The sequence below is a fragment of the Platalea leucorodia genome (genome assembly GCF_965183815.1).
Source record: "Platalea leucorodia genome assembly, chromosome: 9".
Lineage (NCBI taxonomy): Eukaryota > Metazoa > Chordata > Aves > Pelecaniformes > Threskiornithidae > Platalea > Platalea leucorodia.
Window position 1 is genome coordinate 3,218,094 of NC_138831.1, and position 21,248 is coordinate 3,239,341.

A 21,248-nucleotide genomic window follows, 5' to 3' on the forward strand; every position below is an offset into this window, starting at 1 on the left:
TTGGATTCTGCCCCCAGAAAGACACCGAACGCCTAACGCTGTATAAAGCGCACTTTGCGTATGTCAGGGATGAAAGAGCAGGGAGAACAGGAAGATTCACAAGCGGGTGAAAACGTAAACCGTGATGTTTGAAAGCGCACCTGGCTGCCCACCTGCGGAAGGATTCATAGAGACTGACAGGGGATGCGTGACCATGACGGAAGGCTTTCAAGAATCTTCTTACTCAAGCATGTAATTAAGACAGTCTTTGCCTGTATTAAAAAGCAGCCCCAAAGTGAACTCTATTTCTCTTAAACTGCATAGTATTTGAGAGAATCTTTTTTTTTTATATAAAAAGAAATTAGATTTCTAATCTTGTGGCAGGAACTCTGTATTCACTGTACTATACTAAACCTGTATCCCTTGGCTGGTGCCTATAAATAGCTGGTTTGTTCAGAGGCAGGTAAAAATTGCTTGTAGTGTCTGGGAGCGAGTGTGGGAAGGGAATTCCTTCTGAACTCACATGGTTCATCATTTTTGCTGCTTGGAGGCACATGGGTTGATTTATGCATGTCATCTTGATTTTTTTTTTTTTTTTTTTGCAAAACAGTGGTCGTGTTTGAAGTACTATGTTTGACTCGGAAGCTAATGTATTTGGTATTTAAGAATCTGGCAAGAGAAAGCTATGTCCCCATATGCATGCACAGAAATGAGACTGGGATGTAGGCATGCGTAACTGTTATTTTCCCCCGTCTGTCCTATCCCTAGAAAGCCATATGCCACCCTTAGGCTAGCATAATGGGAGTCTGTATTAATGATTATGAGCTAGAAATAATCCAAGAAGAGTTGAGTGGCCTTTGATTCTAGCTTTATGAGAAGATACCTCATTGACTCAGTAGGGTCTGAAACATGTTCTGGGGTAGAAAGTCATAATCAATATAGAATTTCATGATGCCCTCTTTTGAGTTTTTTGGGTTTTTTTGGGGGGGTTGTTTGTTTGTTTTCTTGGCTAAATTGGTCAGGGACTTGGAGATTCTTATGTCTAACAGGCAGAGTAGGAATTTAAGCAAGGAGGTAAAAATTTAGAAGGAGTTGTTGACTCACCTGCTGTCAGACGTGAGTGTCTTGAGCATCCATCTCTAGAGAGCCTACACTCTGCAAGATTTCTGTAGACATGGCATGCCTTGTCTGTTGGCAGTCTACAAAATGAAAACTCTGTATGTATGCATGTAGAGAAGTGGTGATGGGAAAAGGAGAATGTGGGAATGGGCTGAAGTATTAAAGCGGGCAATGAAAGCAGATGGTTTACTTTGGATTTTATAAAATAGGTTTCTCTTTATTTTGTTTTAAATGAAAACTATCAAACTGTCAGCATTGCAAACCTATTTGCAGTAATGCCATAAGTATTAGAAGTGCAGTTGTCCCTGAATCATAAAAGGGCAGAGGTTTTTTCTGCTGTCTTCCTATCTCCACGTTTACAGAATTGTGGATGCTCTGTATACATTAGAGTTGAGCAATTTCACTCCAGCCTTTGCTCAACATTGATTGCTGTTCAGTTCACTCTTCCCGCTGCCTCTCCCTTGTCAGTTGGTTACATCTCTGACTCTAGTTACATTTAATATTGATGCTGCTTCAATTTTCCACTAAACTGGAAGCGTTTAAGGGTCTGGAGTGGATACTGAATGTCTAGATATATTCTTTAAATGCTTTAATTCCTATCATCGTGGAAAAGTTTAGAGCTGGATTATTGCCTTAAGAAGAAATGACTCTTTGCTCATTCAGTGATGAAGTCTGGTCATCAAGATGTTAGAATATGTGCTGCAGAGCTCTTCAGATACTGACATCAGTGCAAAAGTTGTTGCCAGCAGCTGTCTTGGGTTTTGGGCACCTGCTGCCTCTCATTTCTCGCATCTCCCACTCCATCTTCCGCTCCCAAAGTTGGCAGTGCCCCTAAAAATACTCTGTATTGAGTTCTTCAGTAGATGATCTCTACCAAGCTGGTAGTCTGGATTCCTGAGTCATTGGTCACGCTATAGTGAAACTAGATATATGACAGGTATTGACTGTGGCAAGGTAAGGGACATTTAGGGTGAAGCTGGCTCCAGTCAGGTTACGAAGGCATTGCCCTTCCTAAGGCCGCTGCTTTATCCAGCTGCTCCCTTCCTCCCTCGCCACCAACTGCAGAGCTGTTTTGATCGCTCACTGCCATTTTGACGCTTGCCCAGCCCATGACAGACATGAGTGATGTGCCCGTTATGGCAGTCACGTATGGGTGACGTGGTGTATGGGTTTGGGAAAAGATGCTGGAAACTGGCTGTGTGTGTGAAATACTGATTTGGCGCTGTATTCTCGATTTCATTGGAAGTTGGACTGTTGATAGATATGTGGGAAAGCATCCCCGCCTGAATAATCAGTGCTCAAATGTGAAGCTTTCAGAAGCACAGGCGCATTACTTACGTGGCTCCTGTATCTAGCCAGAGTCTTCTCCAAGTGGACTGTGTCATCTTTCCCCCCCATATAAACACCTAGGACAGGGGTTGCTGGTTTGGCCTGAGATCCTGTTTCAATAACCTTTTGCCTCTGATACAGTCAAGAGGAATATCTTGATTTGGTTTTGACCTGAACACTTAAGTACAGTATTTATTCAGCTTCCCGTGATTGCTATCCTCTGGGTTACCTGGGAGAGAAATGAACCCTTGTTTTAGCAGAAGAGTTCAGCAGTATTGACCGCGGGTGCTAAAAGATGGCCTGTGTCCCAGGGCTGGGATTATAAAACTCACAAGCCCCCAGCTGGGAGCTGGAAGTGAAACTCGTGTGGTTAGGAAGCGAGGAACCCAGGTGTTGCTCATTTCTCAAACAGTTTACTTAAAGTTTGAAAATATTAGTGGACACACTGTGTCCTTTATTGTCAAAGTTGGTAAACGTAGGTCTACAAAGAGATCTTGCCAGGTGCTTAGGAGGTAGCAAAACTTAAACCAGTAGCCCTCCTGAGTTTTCATTTTTGTATTATTTTATTATTATATTTGATTTAGTCTGTGCTTCACTCCAAATGTAGTTATTTCTTCCCAACACAGCAATATGTCCTACTGCATCTACAGCTGTTTTAATTTTCCTGTTTCCATTCAGTGGAGTGTGTCTGTCTATTCTTGGAGTAACAATTTTCCCCCCTCCTGAAAGGTTACAAAATGAAAGCCTTTGGTAGTACCTGCAGAAGAGAGGCCCTGTGGTTAGTAACAGTGTTATCCTTCTCTAATTCTGCTGTTGTGCGTTATATCTTAGGGGGTATGAGAGGGACCGCCTGTCAGGGGTAGGGCTGGGTCCTTCTCCTTCCTCTCTTCTCAGCAACTGGCCAGTGCCACTGCGTTAGTACCTCGTGTTCGTTTTGTCGTGCAAGCGTTTGTCCACCAGGAATGTGACAGTTAATGACTTGGGCACCCCAGGGATGACAGATGTAAATCCAGAAAAGAGCTGTTGGTGTGCATGACCTACCTGCTGACATAATAACGGGCACCATAAAGAGCCCTCTGTTCATCCTGTCCATCTGCTGAGGGTGGCCAGCCTTGCAATTGCTAAAATGTAAAACCAAAACTAAGCACATCTGTCCTCACTGTAAAAATCAGCAGGAAGAAAAATGTTATTCAAATCAGGCTTTTGTCAAGATGGGCCAGTGATTACTGGTGAACACCTGCTGTGTATTGGTTTGTTTGGCCAAGGACTTGATGGTGCTATATCAAACCTGTCTGCAGAAAGGGGAATTGGCTTCCCCCGGTTGAACTGTGGATGTTCGGTTCCAGCCCTCTCAGCTGTTGCAAAGGATGACGATGGACGACACAGGTAGCTGATGACACATCATCCCTCGGTTACCTGAAGTAGTCGCTCTGTGCCATTAAAATGACAGCAGATCCCATAAACACATTGCACTCCACCGTCTGCTCCCTCTGGCACTGAACTATGACCAAGAAGAAAGTTCTTCCTGCCCTGTCAACTCCCCTCAAATAAATAATCATCATAAAAAAGGCCAGCCTTTCTGAAGTTCCTGCTTAGCCAATGTGCTGCTGATTGAATGTAGCCCTGAGAGGGAAGGCTTGCAGCCCTTGACAACAAACGAGAGCTGCGGCTGCCTCATAAATGCCTTGGCTTCAGAAGGAGGTGGTTATGGGGATGAAACGTTTATCATCTTGTACTTGCTTTGCTGCTGCTGGGTTACTGTGCAAGTAAAAAGTAGTAATAAGTAAATAAGAGGTGATACCGCAGCCTGCTTCATCTGCTTGTCTTCATACTTAAATAGGCTTGCTGACAAGAGAAGGAGCAGGTGAAGGCGGCTTGGATTTGGCAGAGGTTTGAACTGTGCACTAAAGATGTGTTCAGTTGCCTCTGAAGGGGGATCTGGTTGGAAATCTGATCACTCAACTGGCTTCCTATTAGGAAACGCTTTTTGAAATTGTCCGGTAAAGAAGATGACTTACTTTGTAGGTCAGCTTGTGCATTCAAAAGCGCCCTTGCAAAAAGATACTTGTTCTTTGCAGGTAATTTGGAAACGGCGCAGTTGTTGGCCACCTCCTTTTGAGTATGCCCGGCACCGCCACGTCCATCGGTGCACGTTGTGGCTATCGGCATCTCTAACACTGACTCCCTGGAACTGGCTGCTTCACAGCTGCCTTTGCTTGGCTTCCACCCTACGGGGGCATTCGGCAGCGGTCTTTGGGGGCTTTGCTTTATTTTTGGGGCTGCATGTGCTTTTGTTTTGCTTTAGTAGCACAGTTCCCAACAGGGGACAGCACTGCACTGCTTAAGATGCTTGTCATTTTTAAGGAACTTTTCTAAACTTGTCATCCTGAAAGGTATATTGTGCAGCAGCAGGCGGCCTCCATAAATCACTGATTTCTCTTTTTCTTCTCTTTTGCCTTCCTTTCTCTCTTGCACTCTCTTTATTCCAAGCCTGCGGATTTGGACGCCTGGGTAAGCTCTCTTTTTTGTCTGGATCTTGCTTATTCCAAGTGTCATGTTGTTACTGCGTGCGTACAGATTGTTATTGCTGAGCACAGATGCAGGATTTTATTTTCTGTCATTACATTTTAAAAGGTGTTCAGCTAGAAAATTGCATATTATTTCCTCCATAAAGATTTTCACTGGTTCCTTTTGTGTAGCTTACAGCTGCTGAAACCAAACTTGATCTGGTGATGTGTGTTGTTGGCTAAGAGAGTAGCAGAAATGGGAGGAAATGAAGGTTACACCAGTACTGCTTTTCAAGGCCACAAGTCTGCATCTGGGTTCTAACACACAACAAAACCCAGTCACCTGCCCTCAACAGAACGAGAGAAAGGACAAAAAGCAAGTGATTTTGTAGGCCTCACGTGTCTGGAATAGTGACTGCAGGCGGCTCTGCAGTAGTGGTGATATTTCTGCTGATGCAAGTGGAAGTTGAGTCAAGGCTCCCCCATGGCTACTTGTCTGATACGAGCCTCCCCGTAAAGTTCTGCTGTTCGGTCTCGGGCGTGATGTGCGCAGGCTGCCTCTTGCTGTTTCAGTGTTGCCCTGGGCTTGGTCAGGAACACGCCAGCTAGCTAATTTTGGAGCTAGTTCTGTTCTTCAGTGCATTGCTGTCAATTCCTTCTTCTAGTCTTGGAGCCTTTAATAGCATTTGTTTTTTCTCCCCTGCCACCTGGACTGCTACCAGGACTGGAAGTGACATGGGAAAGCATGAAGTATAAGAATTTGCAGTTGTGAAGTGTGGCAAGCTGAGGTACCCAGCCAACACATCGCTGCTGTGCTGCTGCAGAGATGTTACTGGATACCTTTGGGGGAAGCTGATAGCTCCTCTCAGCGAAGACCAGACGATGTAGAAGCAAGGCATTTGGTAGAGACTTAAGGACCTTTCCGTTATCCTTGTAGCTTCTTTCCCTGGATTGCCTCCGACTGATTCTCTAGGCGTCATCTCACTAGTTCGTCTGTGACTGGTGAATGTGTTTTGCCAAGAAGATAAATATTTTTGCGATAATCTTGCCAAGTGCTGTGACTTGCCTTTGAGGAAGTTCTTTATAGATTGAGGTATGGACCTTTCCTTCTAGCTCGGCTTGCCCTTTGCAGAGTGAGGGTGGGTTTTTTTCCTTCTGAGGAGTCTTCTCCATGCCCTCTCCCCAAATCCCAGAATCCCAACAGTATTGCAGAGAGAGACAGCCTGATGGTAGCAGTCAGCTGTGGGCTGTGCTATTGCTGCACTTTATTCCTGGGTGCTACATTTCCCTACTGTAATCTGACCCTGCCAATAAGCCCTTTTTTTAAGCAGATTTCCTTCCTAGTTCTCATGTTTAACAAGGTGATGAGAAGGGACTGTTATTAAAAATAATAAAAATCTGGTGATATTTTGTGATGGGCAAAGCCAAAGCTAATCTGTGAATGGATGTAGCTAGAGCGAAGCCCAGCTCTAGAAGATCGGTTGCACAGTCTGATGTGTTGCACGTTGGTGTCAGTTCAGGACGAGGCTGAGAGTGTCTGGTTTGTTCATAGGGAATAAACCAATAATATTTCATTACCTCAATTAAGAGGCTTGTAATATATTTCTTCTGGCCTGCTTGTCAGCTAGCAGGCCGGTGCTTGAATTCTTTAGTTGAGCCAGTATGAATGCATAGCTTTAGAAATGTGCTTTCACAGTTTGTTTCTAAATGGGTGACTTGATAAAGGGAGAGGAGGAGGCAGGGAATCACACATGACTCTGCCCTAGCTCTTTGTCACCATTCAAAGCAGCACTGAGATAACCCAAAAAACTTGGGGCTGTGGAAAAAGCGTAAAGATAAAACGGAGGAAGAATTTGAAAGAGGGCCCAACCGATTCATGCCCATGCAAGCTGTAGTAGCATACTAGTAGTATACCTTTGCTGTCCTTTTGTAAGAATGCAGCGCTTGTAACTTCTGACACCATCACAGGGAATTGTGGAGCATTTCCTGAATATATCTTATTACCCAGTTCTTGTACAGAGGGCAATTGCCTATTGCATACATTCTCTTTTGCAAATACGTGCTGTCCCATGCTACTTTTCTAAGTTTTGAGTGCGTTTGTGTGTGCTACAACTAACTACACTCTTCCTCCCCTCCTTCTCTTTTGTTTCTGTCTTCATACTCCCTGGACATCACGCTCTGCTGTGTTCTACACTGCAGTTTCTTAGATGTCATCTCTGGGCTTTGGTCATCTCTTGCCTGATATGTTCAAGCTCAGATGTAGCTTCTGCAGCGTGGATGTGAAATGCCACTTTCTGATACGTGATTTTTCAAACCCATATGTTATCACGTGTGTCTTCCCTTTTCCTTCCTTCTTTAGTTCTAAAGGCGTTTGTGAAAAGTGTATCTGATGCTTTGTTTGGCACCTGCAATCTCAATTCCCTGTGAAATTGTAATCATCTCCATAGCAGCCAGTTCTGTCTGGGACATCACAGGCTTCTGACTTCAGGTAGGGAATAAGCAGCAGGACTAGAGGAACTCTTAATAAACATCCTGTATTCATACAAAATGTCCCTTGTTGCCTAACCCAGTTTGGAACAGTATTTCAAATGACACATGCTCTGACTGTACCATTCATACTTCAAACATCATCGTAAAGTGTACTAAATTTTCTAGTAATAACAGCTGGGGATAGAGGGAAACGGAAAGCAACTTTCAAGCAGATCTGTCACAAATAGAATGTTTCTCAGTATACTTCAATGCACTGGAACATCAGCAGCTCTTGAAAACAAGCAAGGCACTGAAAATGTTTTGAGTTGCGAGTAAAAGTTTTCTTTGCAAGCTCTTCATACAACTTATGGACAGTAAGTGGGACATAATGGGAGAAAGTACTTAGGGGGAAGAATGGTGAGTGTGCTGAGGTTGTAGTCTGCAGCTGGGAGATCTGGTTTTGATTCTTTGATATCAATTTTGAAAGAGCCTAGGGAAGTCACTAACGGAATGTCTGTCTGCTGCAGGGTGCGTTGGTGCGGAGGCATTATTCGCTGTGGGCATCCCAGCTCCAGTCAGGTCTGCTTGGGAGTCCATGGGTCATCGTCATGCAGATCAGCACACCTCTAATGTGCCTGCATCTCAGCACCCTACTTGAGAGATTAGGTATTTGGTTTGTGTTCCCTTCCAGAGCTGTCATATGGATAAATATGCTGAATTTCTTGGGGAATGAGGTCAGGCAAGCTCATAGGTTGAAAAGATGAGTGGGTGTGTGGGTACATGGATCCACATCTTGTCAGAAACAGAATAAAGCCTCTTGCCCACCAGTATTGTTACACGTATTGGTTTTATGCTCCCAGAATAGTCTGCTACCCCAGGAGAGTAGCACTGCCACATGATTAATTTATTTAGATTAAGCAGAAATTTTCTTGTGTTTTTAAGCATTCATCTTCAGACTTTTTTTTCGCCCTCCTCCTTGTATTACACTTCACATGAAAAGCACCTTCTATCTGAATTGTGCAGAGGGGTCAGTACTATGTTACTCTTCTTTCTTTTCCTTATTTATTTTTCTCCTTAAGGAAATACAAGTCACTTGTTTAATAATCTGATTTTATGGGTGTTATGCAGAAAATCAGCAGGAGAATCAGGGTCCTTTCGTCATCCACCAGACCACCCTGCCTTCTTACATCTGTTTCATTTCAGTTGAAATTGCTTAGTCCTTTTCTGTACAGAAGATGGATATTGGTTCGGAAGGATAGCGATGGTTCTCCTATCAGAAAATGGTAATAATTTTGGCACTCACAAAGTGCCCATCAGTGCCCCTACTGTTGCTGTGGTATCTCTTTGGTCAGGCTGCATGTATGGGGCAGCTCATGCTCATCCCTCTCCCCATCCTAGTTCAGCTGGTTTGCAGGCTGGAAGATATATAGCAGCTCTGGTTAAACCAGAGCCAGAGATTTTGCCTTTAATCGAGTGTCTTTGAGAGCAAGAGGATTTAGATACGAGTCTATAGTGCTTGTGCCTTACTGTGGCCCTGCTGGCTGGGATGACAAACGCGGGAACCAAAATATTTCCTTTTCCTTTAAAAGCAAACAGACACCACCACCACCACCACACCCCTACAACCCCCCTATTTCATGTACTCATTTGCTTGCTTACTTATCAACCGTCTCTCCCTCCCTAGCTTAAAATCTCTTCTAAGCCCTATTATACCACTGTATTTCCATCAGCAGGGGAGCAGAAAGAAGGAAATGCACAGCAACTTGCTTTCAGATGTAATTTTTCTCATTAACAATGGCTGTTGGCCGTAAAATGACAGGTTTGAGCCCACGGGGATGTTTCTGTCCCAGCTGCTTAATCATATTGGACCAGCATTTTCTGTGATTGTGCCATCATCATTAAAAGTTAAGAGCAATGCTGATGGGATGCTATAGATTAGCAGGGTTTGTGTTCATGTTAAACAGACTAATAATTCTGGGTTTGAAAGGTCTTATGCCTGGTGATAACTTATGTGGCCCCAGAGGGTTTTGGGGCAGGATGGGGGAAGAAAAACAAGTGTCATTCTTCTTGCTATTGTTGCTTGTTATTTTTAAACTGAAAAAGTTTGGTTCAGTTCCATCAATGCCATGTTTTCTTAATGCTAGTTCAGTTTAGGGGTGGGAATGCAGTGAAGTGCTGCTGGCTGTAAGGAGCTAAAAGGCAAAAATCTGTTGCTGTAACCACACCGAGTTTTGTTGTTTTTGGTTTTGGTTTTTTTTTTTTAATTGAGCACTGTTGATGACCAGGTTATGCTTAAGCATGTGCTTGCATACCAAGTTTGCTGCTTTGGAAGTGTCACACTTATATTTTGGAAGATGGAAGAGAAATTCTGACACCCGTCTCCTCTCCAAATCTGCAGCAGCCAGGCAGAGGGGCCCTGGGGGTGCTGGTGGTGTAGGCACAGAGCGCTTCTGGAGAGAGTGCCGAATTATCCGGGTAGTCTACGCCTGTAGAAGCAAACGCGTGGTCAGTGAGAATGTGTGTTGCCATAAAGATGTTACAACATAGCCTTGTATTTTGGATTTTCTTCATGATTGTAGGGATATGTTAAATCTGTAGAGGTTTTCTGACACTCCAATGGGCAAGTGTTTTATGAAGTGGAGGATTGGAGGTTTATTTTTAAGGTGAGGTGAAGAAAATTGAAGTGGAGTAATAAACATCATGATTCATGAAAAACAAAGACTTGGATAAGGTGGCGTTCTGAACAAGGCAGTAGGAAGATGTCACTTTTCTATGATTATATGTTTTCGTTTAATAAGGAGAAATAAAATCAAGGTTACGAGTTTGAGTATGATACTAGTAAGAGTGTTTCAAACTGGTGGGGATAATCCAACATGAACTGCAATATGGAAGGTTTGTGGTTCTGCTGAGAGGGATCCCATACACCAGTCCTGAGCAATGATTTTTTTTTTTAGTTCCTTCCAGTCCGCATCCCAGGTGCTTTCCTTGCACTCGTACTTTTTTTTTTTTAATTTCTTCTTCTGCTGATGCTCTTTTGTTCTTCTTCCCAGGCCGTGGAGCTGCAAGGCAGGGAGGCAGAGTTGAAGCGGCAAGAAGCCTTCTATAAAGAGCAGTTGGGCCGCATTGAGAGGAAGGTAAGGCTAAGGTGTCTTTTATTTTGGGCCTCTGCATGCTAATGGGATCGGATGCAGATCTGTGTGGATCCAAAGAGCAAAGAAACAAGAAGTGTTGTGCTGAAACCTGGGACTGTCAGCTCCCAGTATCTATCTGCCCCCCACCCTTACATAGTTAACTGATGAAAAAGCTGTACAAACTAAATCTTTTGAGCAACTTGCAGTTGAAAGATAAGGGGGGGTTTTAACTGATGATTTTTAAAAAAAGATTTCTAGTAGTTCAAACTTCATTTTCTGTTTTACCATGGGGTTTAGGTGAAAGCTAAATTGAAAAAAACAAGTGCCTTCTTTTTTTTATTCTTTTGTTAAAAATCCTTTCCTAAATTAAAAAAAACCAAACCACCACAAATCTTGCTATAAATATGAATTAAAGTTGTATTATTAATTTTTCTCTGGGGAGCCCGATAGTTCACAGAGTGGTGCTGGAGTGCACTGCCTGCTTCTTGCTGGATAAGCCTTTGAAATGAACATGATTTAAAGAGACACTGTCAAGCATCTTTTAAGCCTGAAATGACCTTTGAAAAATCCATTTAGGGATTTGAATCTCTCCCCTAAACGTGGGATTTGCTTCTCTGTTTAATTGTTTACCATGATGAGTTTTTAAAAATTGATGCCATAAAAATAGGAGCAGCCATGCTGTTCCTTATGAACTAATGCGTTTTTCACTTCCTGGCAAAATGAAATAATGTTATAAGTAGTCTTTATTTTTTAATAAATGTGGAGAATAATCTTCTCCAATTTGAAGCAATTAGACCTCCTGACAGGGAGTTGCGTACATCCGACTTGTAGTTGTGTTACGTGACTAAAAAGAAACGCAAACAATGAAAAAGGTGGGCTGTACAGAGACAGAGGAGTCAATTAGCCTTACTGCCAACGTGTAGCATGATGGTGAATATGGAACATGGGAAAATTGCAGATTATAGAAATGGTGGGATACTATCGGCACATCTATTCCCCTTCTCATTCCCTGCTACTGCACAATTGTCCATGCAGCATTTTTTTAAGCCATTGATGGTAAAACATGCCCATGAGCAATTTCACATGATACAATTTTGCAACGCTTTAATCCATACAGTTCATTAAAAAATAAACTATTAAAACTACCACTCAGTATTGCATTCAGATTTTTAAATTCTATTTCTAGATAATGGGGATTGTTCAGTGAAATTGCAAACAATCTAGCAGCCATCGTTCTAATTATCACAGTTGTCCATATGTTCATACGCAAAGGGAATTTTTTGCAATTTCTTGGTCTCATGCTGTGTGCTTCTATTATATTCTTCTCTCTGGATCTGGTTTCATGAAGCGGAAACCGCAGGGAAAATCTGTATGTGTGCCCGTCCTTTGTGGACAGTGGAGTGGGGAGAAGTTTGTGTCCAGGCTGCATTGTCCTCTTTTTGAAGTCTTTTGTTGTATTTCGTGTTTCCCTTTTCAGGTCCGTGTCCCTTGCTGCAGGGTAACTTTTTAAACAAGGTGGTGGATATTTTAGTGCGGCGTCTTCTCAGGGGAGTACGGTGGCTTGCCCATAGTCCTATTCAAACTGCAGAGCTGCATGGAAACTATCTTCTAGTTCTTACGTGTACTAAAGCAAGTAGATAAAAAGGACAGGTTTTCTTTCCTCTCTTGAAACACTAGATAGTTTCTGACCCTTGAACACTAGCATTTTGCTGGTAATAAAACAGAAGAATGCCTCCAACCGTTAGTCTCGATTGGAGTGGGAGGTGGGGGGGGCTAGGAGGGAGAGGAGAGAAATGTACTTGAAACACTGTAATAAAGCTTAATTGTATTAGTTTTGAAAAAGGTTTTCGATCTTCTCCGTGGATAATTTTATTCCTATAATGGTTGGAAAGATGGAAAACACAGCACAGAACAATCTTTTTTATTAGCTGTTGCTTTTATATAATTCTGCTTTTATTTGTTGAATACACGCAGGCCTTGACATATATTTATTTATTTTTCCTTCCACTGTGCTAAAACCTTCCAACTCAGGCTTAGATATATTTTTGTACATCTATGTGTATGTGTGTGTATACATTAGAAGAAAAGCTTGTCGGTAAGGGGATGAGGTGGGCAGGAGCTCTGAAATAGAAGTGTGCTTTCTCCGCTGTTGTCAGAGGGGGTGGGCACCTGGAGCGTGGTCACTGGTAGCTCGGGGGTGTTGGGCTGGGAGTGACTGGATGCGATGGCTCGGCGTGGAGGTGGAAAGCTGAAATTTCTCCTTCTAAGGACCAGGCTGTCAGGAATTCCCCCCCTCCTCCCCTGCTGTGCCTGCCTATAACCCCTGGTTGGCTTCGTCTCCACTTCTGCATGATAACCGAATTCAGCAGTAGGAGACTTAAGAGATTTGTTGTTGAAGGATGCTTTGAACTGTTGATGTTGAGAACGAAGTACCTTCCCGGTAGGATGCTCAGAATAATTGTGTTATGTACTCCTTACAGCGTAGTAGCCGCTGCACTGAATCAAACACGGAGACTGTCCTGTTTCTTCTGACAGTGGTCAGCTTGCAAAGACTTTGAAGGAAGATGCAAAAAAACCCTCACTGAAACAACAACAACAACAAAAAAAAAACTTTTGGAGAGCAACTTTGCAAGAGTCTTCCTAAGTGTTGTCAGTCGGAGGCTGACACATGCCCTGCTGCAAAAGAGTTTATTTTCATTCAGTGTTTTTATTCACTGTAATGGAAGTTGGATTACTGCCATCGTTCTTCGACGTGTCTCAGGCATTTTTCCTGAAGCCTTGTTTAGCTCTTTGCCTCCAATATCATGTGGCAGTGTGTGCCACAGGTTAACTTACATACTCTGTAAATTCTCGGTTTCAAATACTTTTTTTCATTTAATATCCTTTATGTGAAAGAGATAAAAGGAATTCTCTTCATTATTCATTATCTGTAGCCCTCTGTTCCCTATTTTACCTTCCCATTAAGCTAAGCAGTCCTCACCTTTTCAGCCTCTGCTTGTGTGAATGATTTTTTTTCCGGGTTTCTCATTCTACTTGTTTGTCTCTGGGCCCTTTCCCCCTTGCGGCTCTGTCTTTGAGATGTATTGACCAGAATTGAACTCAGTAGTTCCCTTGAATGCAGCAGATTGTGTGAATACATTATCCTTTTATTTTGTAATCTCTGAAAGAGTACTGTAATCTACTGGACAGAGCACAGAATTGGAAGCAAAAAACTGCTCATTTTCTAATAGCTGTTTCTCTTTTGGGAGTTTGAAACAATTACTTAGTCCATCTATCTCAGTTATTCCATCTATATGATGGAATAGCTTATAATGGGAGGGCAAAGTGTTGTGAAACAGTAAAGCTATAGAAATGCTAAAAAGGCTTTGCCTTTAGTTTTGCGTGAGATGAACTATGGGTGTACCTTATTTCAAATAGATCTTGAGAAACTCAGTTTCTCTAGACAGTCTTATTAAGATTTTCACAGGAAAGGGCATGCATGAGAAAATAATGTCAGTGTTTCAGCTTTTTGGGTTTTTTCCCTACATTTTCTATTAACGCACTGGAAGAAGTAAGAGGGTGAGTGCAGCAGTGCTGTGTCACGCTACAGATCCATCTAGTTCAGCACGTGGTCCTGACCGTGACCGAAAGTGGATGTCCAGGAATGAGCGTAAGGTAAGGGCAAGTATAGGGGATACTTGCCCCAAAATGCTTTGATCATCCTGGCTGGTCGTCTTTGAAACTTTTCCACATCTGTTTAATCCTCGTGGAGAGGTGTGACCCAGCGCTGTGCACACAGCGCTCGAGAGGGGTGGGCCATGAATACATACGGGAGCTGTGTCGGAATCGCGGTTTGGTTCTCTGTTTCTTTGTAGTCCCTAACGCTTGATTTGCACTTCTGACTTGTGTTGAGCAAATGCCACGCGCTACTGCTACTAGCAGCATTCAGCTATTTTGAGTGCAGATTTGAATGCATGAAGTAGCTATACTGGGATTAAACCAATGTCGTGGTTTGCTGTTGGGAGGTATTCTTCCCACTGTGCCCTTCGTTATCAGTTTGTCAGGGGCTGTGTGTGTTTGAAGGGCTGGTAGGGTTTGTTCTGCCTGCAGTGCAGTGCATGCTTTTTAGACTTTTTTTTTTTTTAATCAAATTTTATCAACAAAGTCCTTGCAGAGGATCAGGACGCTGGTGATGCCCTTGGTCTCCCTCACTTTAACTCTGGTAGTTTGTTGTAGTTGTGTGTGTTAGTCTCTTGGGTTGCTTGTATGTTTTTGTTTTCGACTGCCTGAAGTGTTTTGGTAATCGGGGAAAATTACAGGGAAGAGATCCTTTGAGCTGACTATTTCTTATATGACTGTGTAATTGCAGGATTTTGGAGCTGGTGATACAGACGTTCCCTTCCACACCTGTGTTTCCAGTGTGATTGTCTAATCTCCAATAAGTAATCCAGTAATGAGACCTGGGTAATTGGCTATAAGCGGTTAAACTTCTAACTCTGACTTGCTAGAGTAATTTTACATCTCATCAATGTAATTTGGAATTGTTTCACAAAAAGTGGGTCTTGTCTAAGCTGTTTTGAAGGAGGTTTTGTACTGTAGTGTTTCTCTGGGAAGAAAGAATGAGAGTTGGGCCTAATAATTTGTAAGGAAAACCTTAGAAACACTCAATTTAGAAGCTTGAGCTGATGGTCTTTCATGCATTTATGTTACTGAGGAGCAGGGAGGGAGGGAGATGGAGGGAGCTTGGTATAAATAGTTAACATATATACTGCTCAGAACCGGGATTTTTGTGAAGGATTCTGTGTAGGCATTGTCCTGCTTTCTCCAAATGGTAGAAACATCCTTTAAAAAGTATGATAAGAAAGAAATGCCGTCTCTCCTGGAACCCTTCAGAGGCCAGGAGATTTCACTTAGCATATTAGTTGTATCCTTTCTCCCAAGTAAATATTTGTTTGACTCCTTTTGCTGTTTGGCCTCTTGCTGGGTTTAACCTGACAAAGGTTAAGGGCAGTGCTATGGTATAGCAAAACACGGGCAGCTCTTTGGGGTAGTGTAAAACGGCAGAGAAAGGCTGAAGGTAATCTTGGCAGGTGAAGTGAAACTCCTTGCTATAGATGGATCTCTTCTTTGTTTGGATTTTCCTAAGCTCCGGCTCCCATGTTATCTTTTATTAGGCGGCTCTGGACTACTGTGAGCAGTGGGTACATTAATATGCAACGTTTTTCTGCTTGTAGTTTTTCAGTACAGTAAGTAGCACAAGAGGTATTCATAAGCTGTAGAGTATTTATGCAACTGGGAAAGGAATGCATTAAACAAATACTTTTTTTTTTATTAATAAAGTAGACTGCACCTTTTTCTCTGCTTAGCTTCACAAATCTTGTAATTTTGTGTGTGGCATTCACCTTGTTTGGTTTGTTTAAATTAATCTCCTTTTGCCCTTGCACTTACCATTTAATTCATGTTTGTAAAGCATTTAGGATGTGTAAAGAACGGGAGGCGAACTTATTTTTGTTTGTTATTCTTATTGGCCTTCATCCTTCTTGGAGCAGTCTCCCACTTCTGGTGCACCAAGGTCACCCCTACATGTGAGTCCACTGTCATTTCTACGCTTTTTGGCTAGTTACTCATCTCAAAAACCTCTGCGGAGAAAGAGACAGCAGCCTGGAAAAAAAAAAAGCCTTCCAGAATCATATGTTCATGTTGGGTCTTCATGGTCGATTTTCAGCAGATTCTGCAGGGCTGAGCAAGCTGATATCACCTGGCCAAGGTGGTGGGGATTTCTGTTGAAGGGGACGAGGAATCAGTTCCCTGAGTCGGGATCCCAGGCTGTGTCCATATCCACGAGATCTAGAGAGCACTCGCCCACCTTTGAAAAAGCAAGCCGTCTTGAGGTGTTACCTTCAACCGAACCCTCTGCCCTCGCAGTGGCAGTTAAAGATCCGGTGCCCTTTTCCAAATGAGTTGATATGTCTTGGCAGGCGTCACCGACACCATTTACTTTCTCAGTAAAACGGCCTGTAACGTCTTAGGGCTGCGTGTGAACTATTGCTGTGTGCAAGGGCTGCTCTGTTTGCCTCCAGCCACGCTGTTGTCAGCCGCTAGCTTGCTACTCCAGCCAGTGCTGCGGGGTGCTTTGCGGAAGAACAGCTAGCGTGACACCAAGGTCTGGTCTCAAAAAACGTGTTTCCCTTTCAGAAGTATCACTTGTCCCTGCCTTCGTGATCAGGCCTTATTCTTTACAATTTCCAGGTTTTTTTTCTTACCCAATATGTTCAAGTCTCTTCTCATCCCCTGCCCCTGCTGCAAACCTTTTCTCCCGCAGACCCAGCAGTGCTTGATGTGAACCTACAACAGCTGTGATCCAAAAAAGCAGTTTGCCTTTCAGACCGGTGGAGCAATATAACGAAGCATCCAGTTCATTGAACTGTTGATTTAATCTTCTGAACACAAGAAGAATAATCCCTGGTATAGTTTTCTGAAGTAGGCTGATAAGATCCGTCCTAATCATCCAGATCACTGCCCAGTCGCTCGGGCTGTCTGTCCAAGGCTGTGTGGATGTTGTCTTTCAGGTGGCGGTGGCTCTAGCAGTTTCCCAGGGCACAGCCTTTGATATTTAGAGAACTGAAGATTTTGTCCCGTGTGTGCATTAAATTTCTGAACGGGAACAAAATGAAAAAGGAACGAACCTGAAATTGTCATCTGAACCAGTACTGACCTCCCATCCTCTTCCTCTTTTCAGTTATTCACAGACATTAAATGTCAGGCTGGGGGAGGAGGTGGCAGTGCGGCATCCATAATTCCTTTTTTCCGCCGGTATCCGTTCGGGCTGAACAGCATCTCGGGGAGGCTGCCTTCCTAATGCTTCTCCGTCATCTCCCTGTCTGCGGGGAGAGGTCGCTTCGTTGTTGCCGTTGGCCAACGCGCAAACTGACTTCCAGTACCCCGTGCTCGATTCGCCCATTTAATGGCTGTTTTGCTGAAAGCTTGTAAAGTTTAGTAGTTAATATACCTGAGTACACCAGCTTTTAGAGATCAGATAAATTGATTGGTAATTTGATGAACTCAAAGAACATCTATAACAGGGTAAATAAAATGTGTTAGATGTCAGCACTGCCTCTCTGCCTTCTCTGCAGTGTGTATGTTCTCTCTTCAATATGTGTTGACTGATGTACAGAACATTACATCAAATTACGAGCAGCCTCTATGCAAACAGCAACTAAGTGTTTGCTTCCCCTTCGGTCTGGACAATTAACGTGGAGATGCGTTTGCAGTCTGTGTGCTGGAGGGTGAACTGTCAGAGCCTTACGGTGATTTTGTTTCCCTGGCATTTAGAGTACCTTCGCAGAGGGAGAGAATGATGCTTATGGGCTGCTTCATCTTGGAGGAATCCATCCTCAGGCTCGACTTGTGAAATAAATGTGGCAATGTGTGGTTTGAACTTAGTGTCTTAACACTGAATTTAGCAGCTGAATTTAGATAACAATCTGGTATCTGGTCTCATCAGTGTATCACTATGAAGACTTGTTAAAGGCAGAACAAAAAGACCTAGAATGTGATCTTGTCTCTTTGTTAGAACTCAACGCCAGAGCATTTGTCAAGTCTAGTCCAAAAAGAGCACAACAAGGGGCGCTTTTGTCTTACTTTTGAGAGCTTCCCCCATTATCTAATATTTCTGGTACCCTGCCCTGACATTTTTATTCAACTCAATTTCCCCTTCAGTTCATTCATTTTCTTATTGCCTAATAGTTTAAATTTGTTTTCTCCCTCTTTGTGCTGTTTATATGCTTGTTTATATGCTTGTTTATAAGCAGAATGGTATTTATAAATGTGTGTATATACGGGTAGCGCTGTTACCAGTAAAACCAGTGCTACTTTTCTAATGGAAAGCAGCACTCGCATGCACATACATACATACACGTGTGCAGACACACACTCTCACCTATTTTTACTGCAGCGTAGCTGTACCTTAGCACCAACTGCATTATCCTGTTGCAGTAAATACCAGTGCTGCCTGCTATTTCCGTGTAATTCGCCAACCAGTGTACAATTAATTTTTGGCCCTGTTATTGCAGTGTTGGCTATTTTATGAAACTGTAGAGAGTTAGCACAGTGAATTGATTAAATATGTTCCAGACCTTAGGCTGGAGTCTGTGTGTCTGCTGGGATTTGGATGATTGAAGCTTGCGCTTCTCTTGGGATATTCCGGATTTAGACTTAGTCTTGGAAATTGTTTCAGGTAGACAAAACTTCCTTGTGTGTGTGGAATCTGCTTGCATAAGAGCCTGACTTTGGGAATCTGAGATTTCTATTGCAGCCCACATGTGGCAGGGAAAAAGGCATCGCTATTGTGACTTAAAAATAAAGCCAAGGCCTGGGGTCGTTTTGAAAAGGTCCTTAAAATTATGGCTCTGCCCTTACAGGATATGCTGTCATCATGCTAATGGAAAATGTGGCTAAGAATTACTCTGTGAATTGGGCAGACTCCACAGAACATCTCAAATTTGTGCTGAATTAAGTAGTCCAGAGATCAGACTTTAAAAAGGGACTGCTCCGTGTTTACAGCGGCTGTACCTTCTGAAGTGAGCGTGTGTAGTCGTTTACTGTGGGTGTGTTAAATACATGTTTCATGACAGCCTAGGGCCACTTCTCTGAAGGTTTTTCCCCATCTGCCAGTCATTTTAAAGAAACATAAATAAAAGAGCTATTCCAATTTCTTGAACATATAATGCATGTTCCCGAGAGACCAGAGTGACTCAGAAGTAGCTTGTAAATAACATGTTTTAATGTTCTTAAATATATGTGCACCATCAGGCTTGCCGTGAGGTCTTGAGCCACTGCAAATGGTATTTGCTTCGTCTGTCACAGACTCTCCTGATCCCAGGATGATGAGTGGTGGGGTTTTTACTTGCTTGTTTTTGGGGTTAGCTGGTGCTTTGGCTGTATATTCTGCTGCACCGAGAATGATCCCAATGGCAGTTTGCCATTAAACACCTTGACTCAAACGAGGATTACCTGACTTGCTCATTCACAGTCCGGCCCCACTGTAAGTAAATACAAAATAATGGTTGAATTTGTATTTTCTTTTAAATAAAAATAATAAACATACATCTCGTACACGCTAGGACTGTCTGCCTTCTGTAGGGTCGAACCCTGACAAATGCGTGGAGAGTTTTGCCCTGCTCGGTACTCGCCGGTGGAGTAGCCATCAGATAAAAGATGCTGCCCTGCACCGAGGGCAGCGACAGCAAGGAACGGCCAGAAAGCACCGAGAGGCCACTTAACCTGTGTTGGCCTCCAAGGGGCCACAGAGGAGTGAGCGACGGGAGAAGGAAATGCGGGAGCTGAGATAAAACTCTAAGCCTCTGATTTGAGAAGACTTGTAATAACCAGGTTATTTTAAGAGAAGAGCTAGCTTTTCTTTTCCTTCCCAATTATTGCATTTCGGGTCTTTTTGTAAGGAAAAAGGCTTAATTCCTTCTCCTTCCTTCTCCCTCCCCATTCTTCTGAACAGAAGCCAAATTTTTGCATATATAATTTCAAGCTGCAAGGTTGCTGTGAGCTTGCATGCCTGGGTCAATCAAGGAGTGCCTGGATTTTTTTTTTTTCCCCCTAGAGATGTCTCGTGATGTATCGGATGGCATACAGAAATCATCTAATTTGCCCTGACATGCAGCAAGCCTTGAACTGGCTGGACCGTGGCTCTTGAAACAGAGAAGACGATTCATAAGGGCGTGTGAAAATGCTGTATCGTGTGCCCGCCTGGGCATGTATATGAATTTAACTTCATTTTTCATCATAGTTGTGTATACCACAAAATTTCCTTTGGCTGTTTAGGGGATTAAGTGCAGTATATGAGACCTTTCACCTTTAGGTCATTTGTTGAGATACAGCTTCCGTTAGCAGCAGCAAAAAGCCATTATTTCCTGACGGCTAATCACTCATTCGCGTGGCACCCAGATAACAGCTCTTCCTCCAGTTAGAGGCAAGGGTTTGTTGCAGGAAGAACAAAAAAAAAATAATACTAATTGTGTCCTAGCTGTCAATTTCTGTGCTAGGGAAGGGGCGTTCCGGCGAGGAACGCAGAGTTCGTCCTTGCCGATTGAAAACAGGACGGTGCTGGGTTTTAACTTAGTTGTGTGTTCACTTGTTCTGCGGAGAGAGGATTTGGCTCCAAGTCTGCAGTGTTTGTGGTGGTTGTTTTTTTTTTTTTTTTTCCCCCTCCTGATGTTCCCCAGCAAAAGAATGGTTCTGTCCCTTCTTTGCTTTCCTGTTGCCTGATTTCTGAGCCCAAGCTGTCCCCAGCTGAAGGGCTAGGATGTCTTGTTTGGACTTGTCCAGTAGATAGAGGTGAAAAACTACTACTTTTTTCATGAGCCTGAAAAATCCACTTATAACACTGTTTCCCAAGCCTTTTCTTGTTACAACATTTATCTACAGCAACAAACCCCAGATGATTACAGCTACTTATACCAAAATATCTCTTTTGGAGCTTTAAGCCTACTTTTATTTCTTCCTTGTTTAGTCCCAAAGTCAAGGTCTGTTGTTGTTTGCATGTAGTGTTCCTTACTGTTAGAGACGGCATTTGGAGATTAAATTCTGAGAGTAGTTTTAGCTTGCATCTAGGGGTGTATGGTACACCATACGTGTGACATTCTTTCATTTATGTTCCCGAGATGCCTTGGCAGCAAGGCTTTTTATGAGATTTTTCTGGTTTAATGTTAATAAGTAATTGTTC

General features: G+C 43.0%; 1 protein-coding gene across 3 annotated transcripts in view; it reads left to right on the plus strand.

Moving 5' to 3' along the window:
- Positions 1–21,248, plus strand: part of CHCHD6 (coiled-coil-helix-coiled-coil-helix domain containing 6) — a 120,603-nt gene that overhangs the window by 35,500 nt on the left and 63,855 nt on the right. For 2 of the 3 annotated variants that reach the window (XM_082321810.1, XM_082321811.1), the window contains exon 9: positions 10,454–10,537. In XM_082321810.1, coding sequence (XP_082177936.1) covers positions 10,454–10,537 — 84 coding nt within the window. Of the gene's footprint in view, positions 1–10,453; positions 10,538–13,014; positions 15,223–21,248 lie in introns of those variants that run through there. The other variant, XM_082321812.1, reaches the window with a different exon arrangement.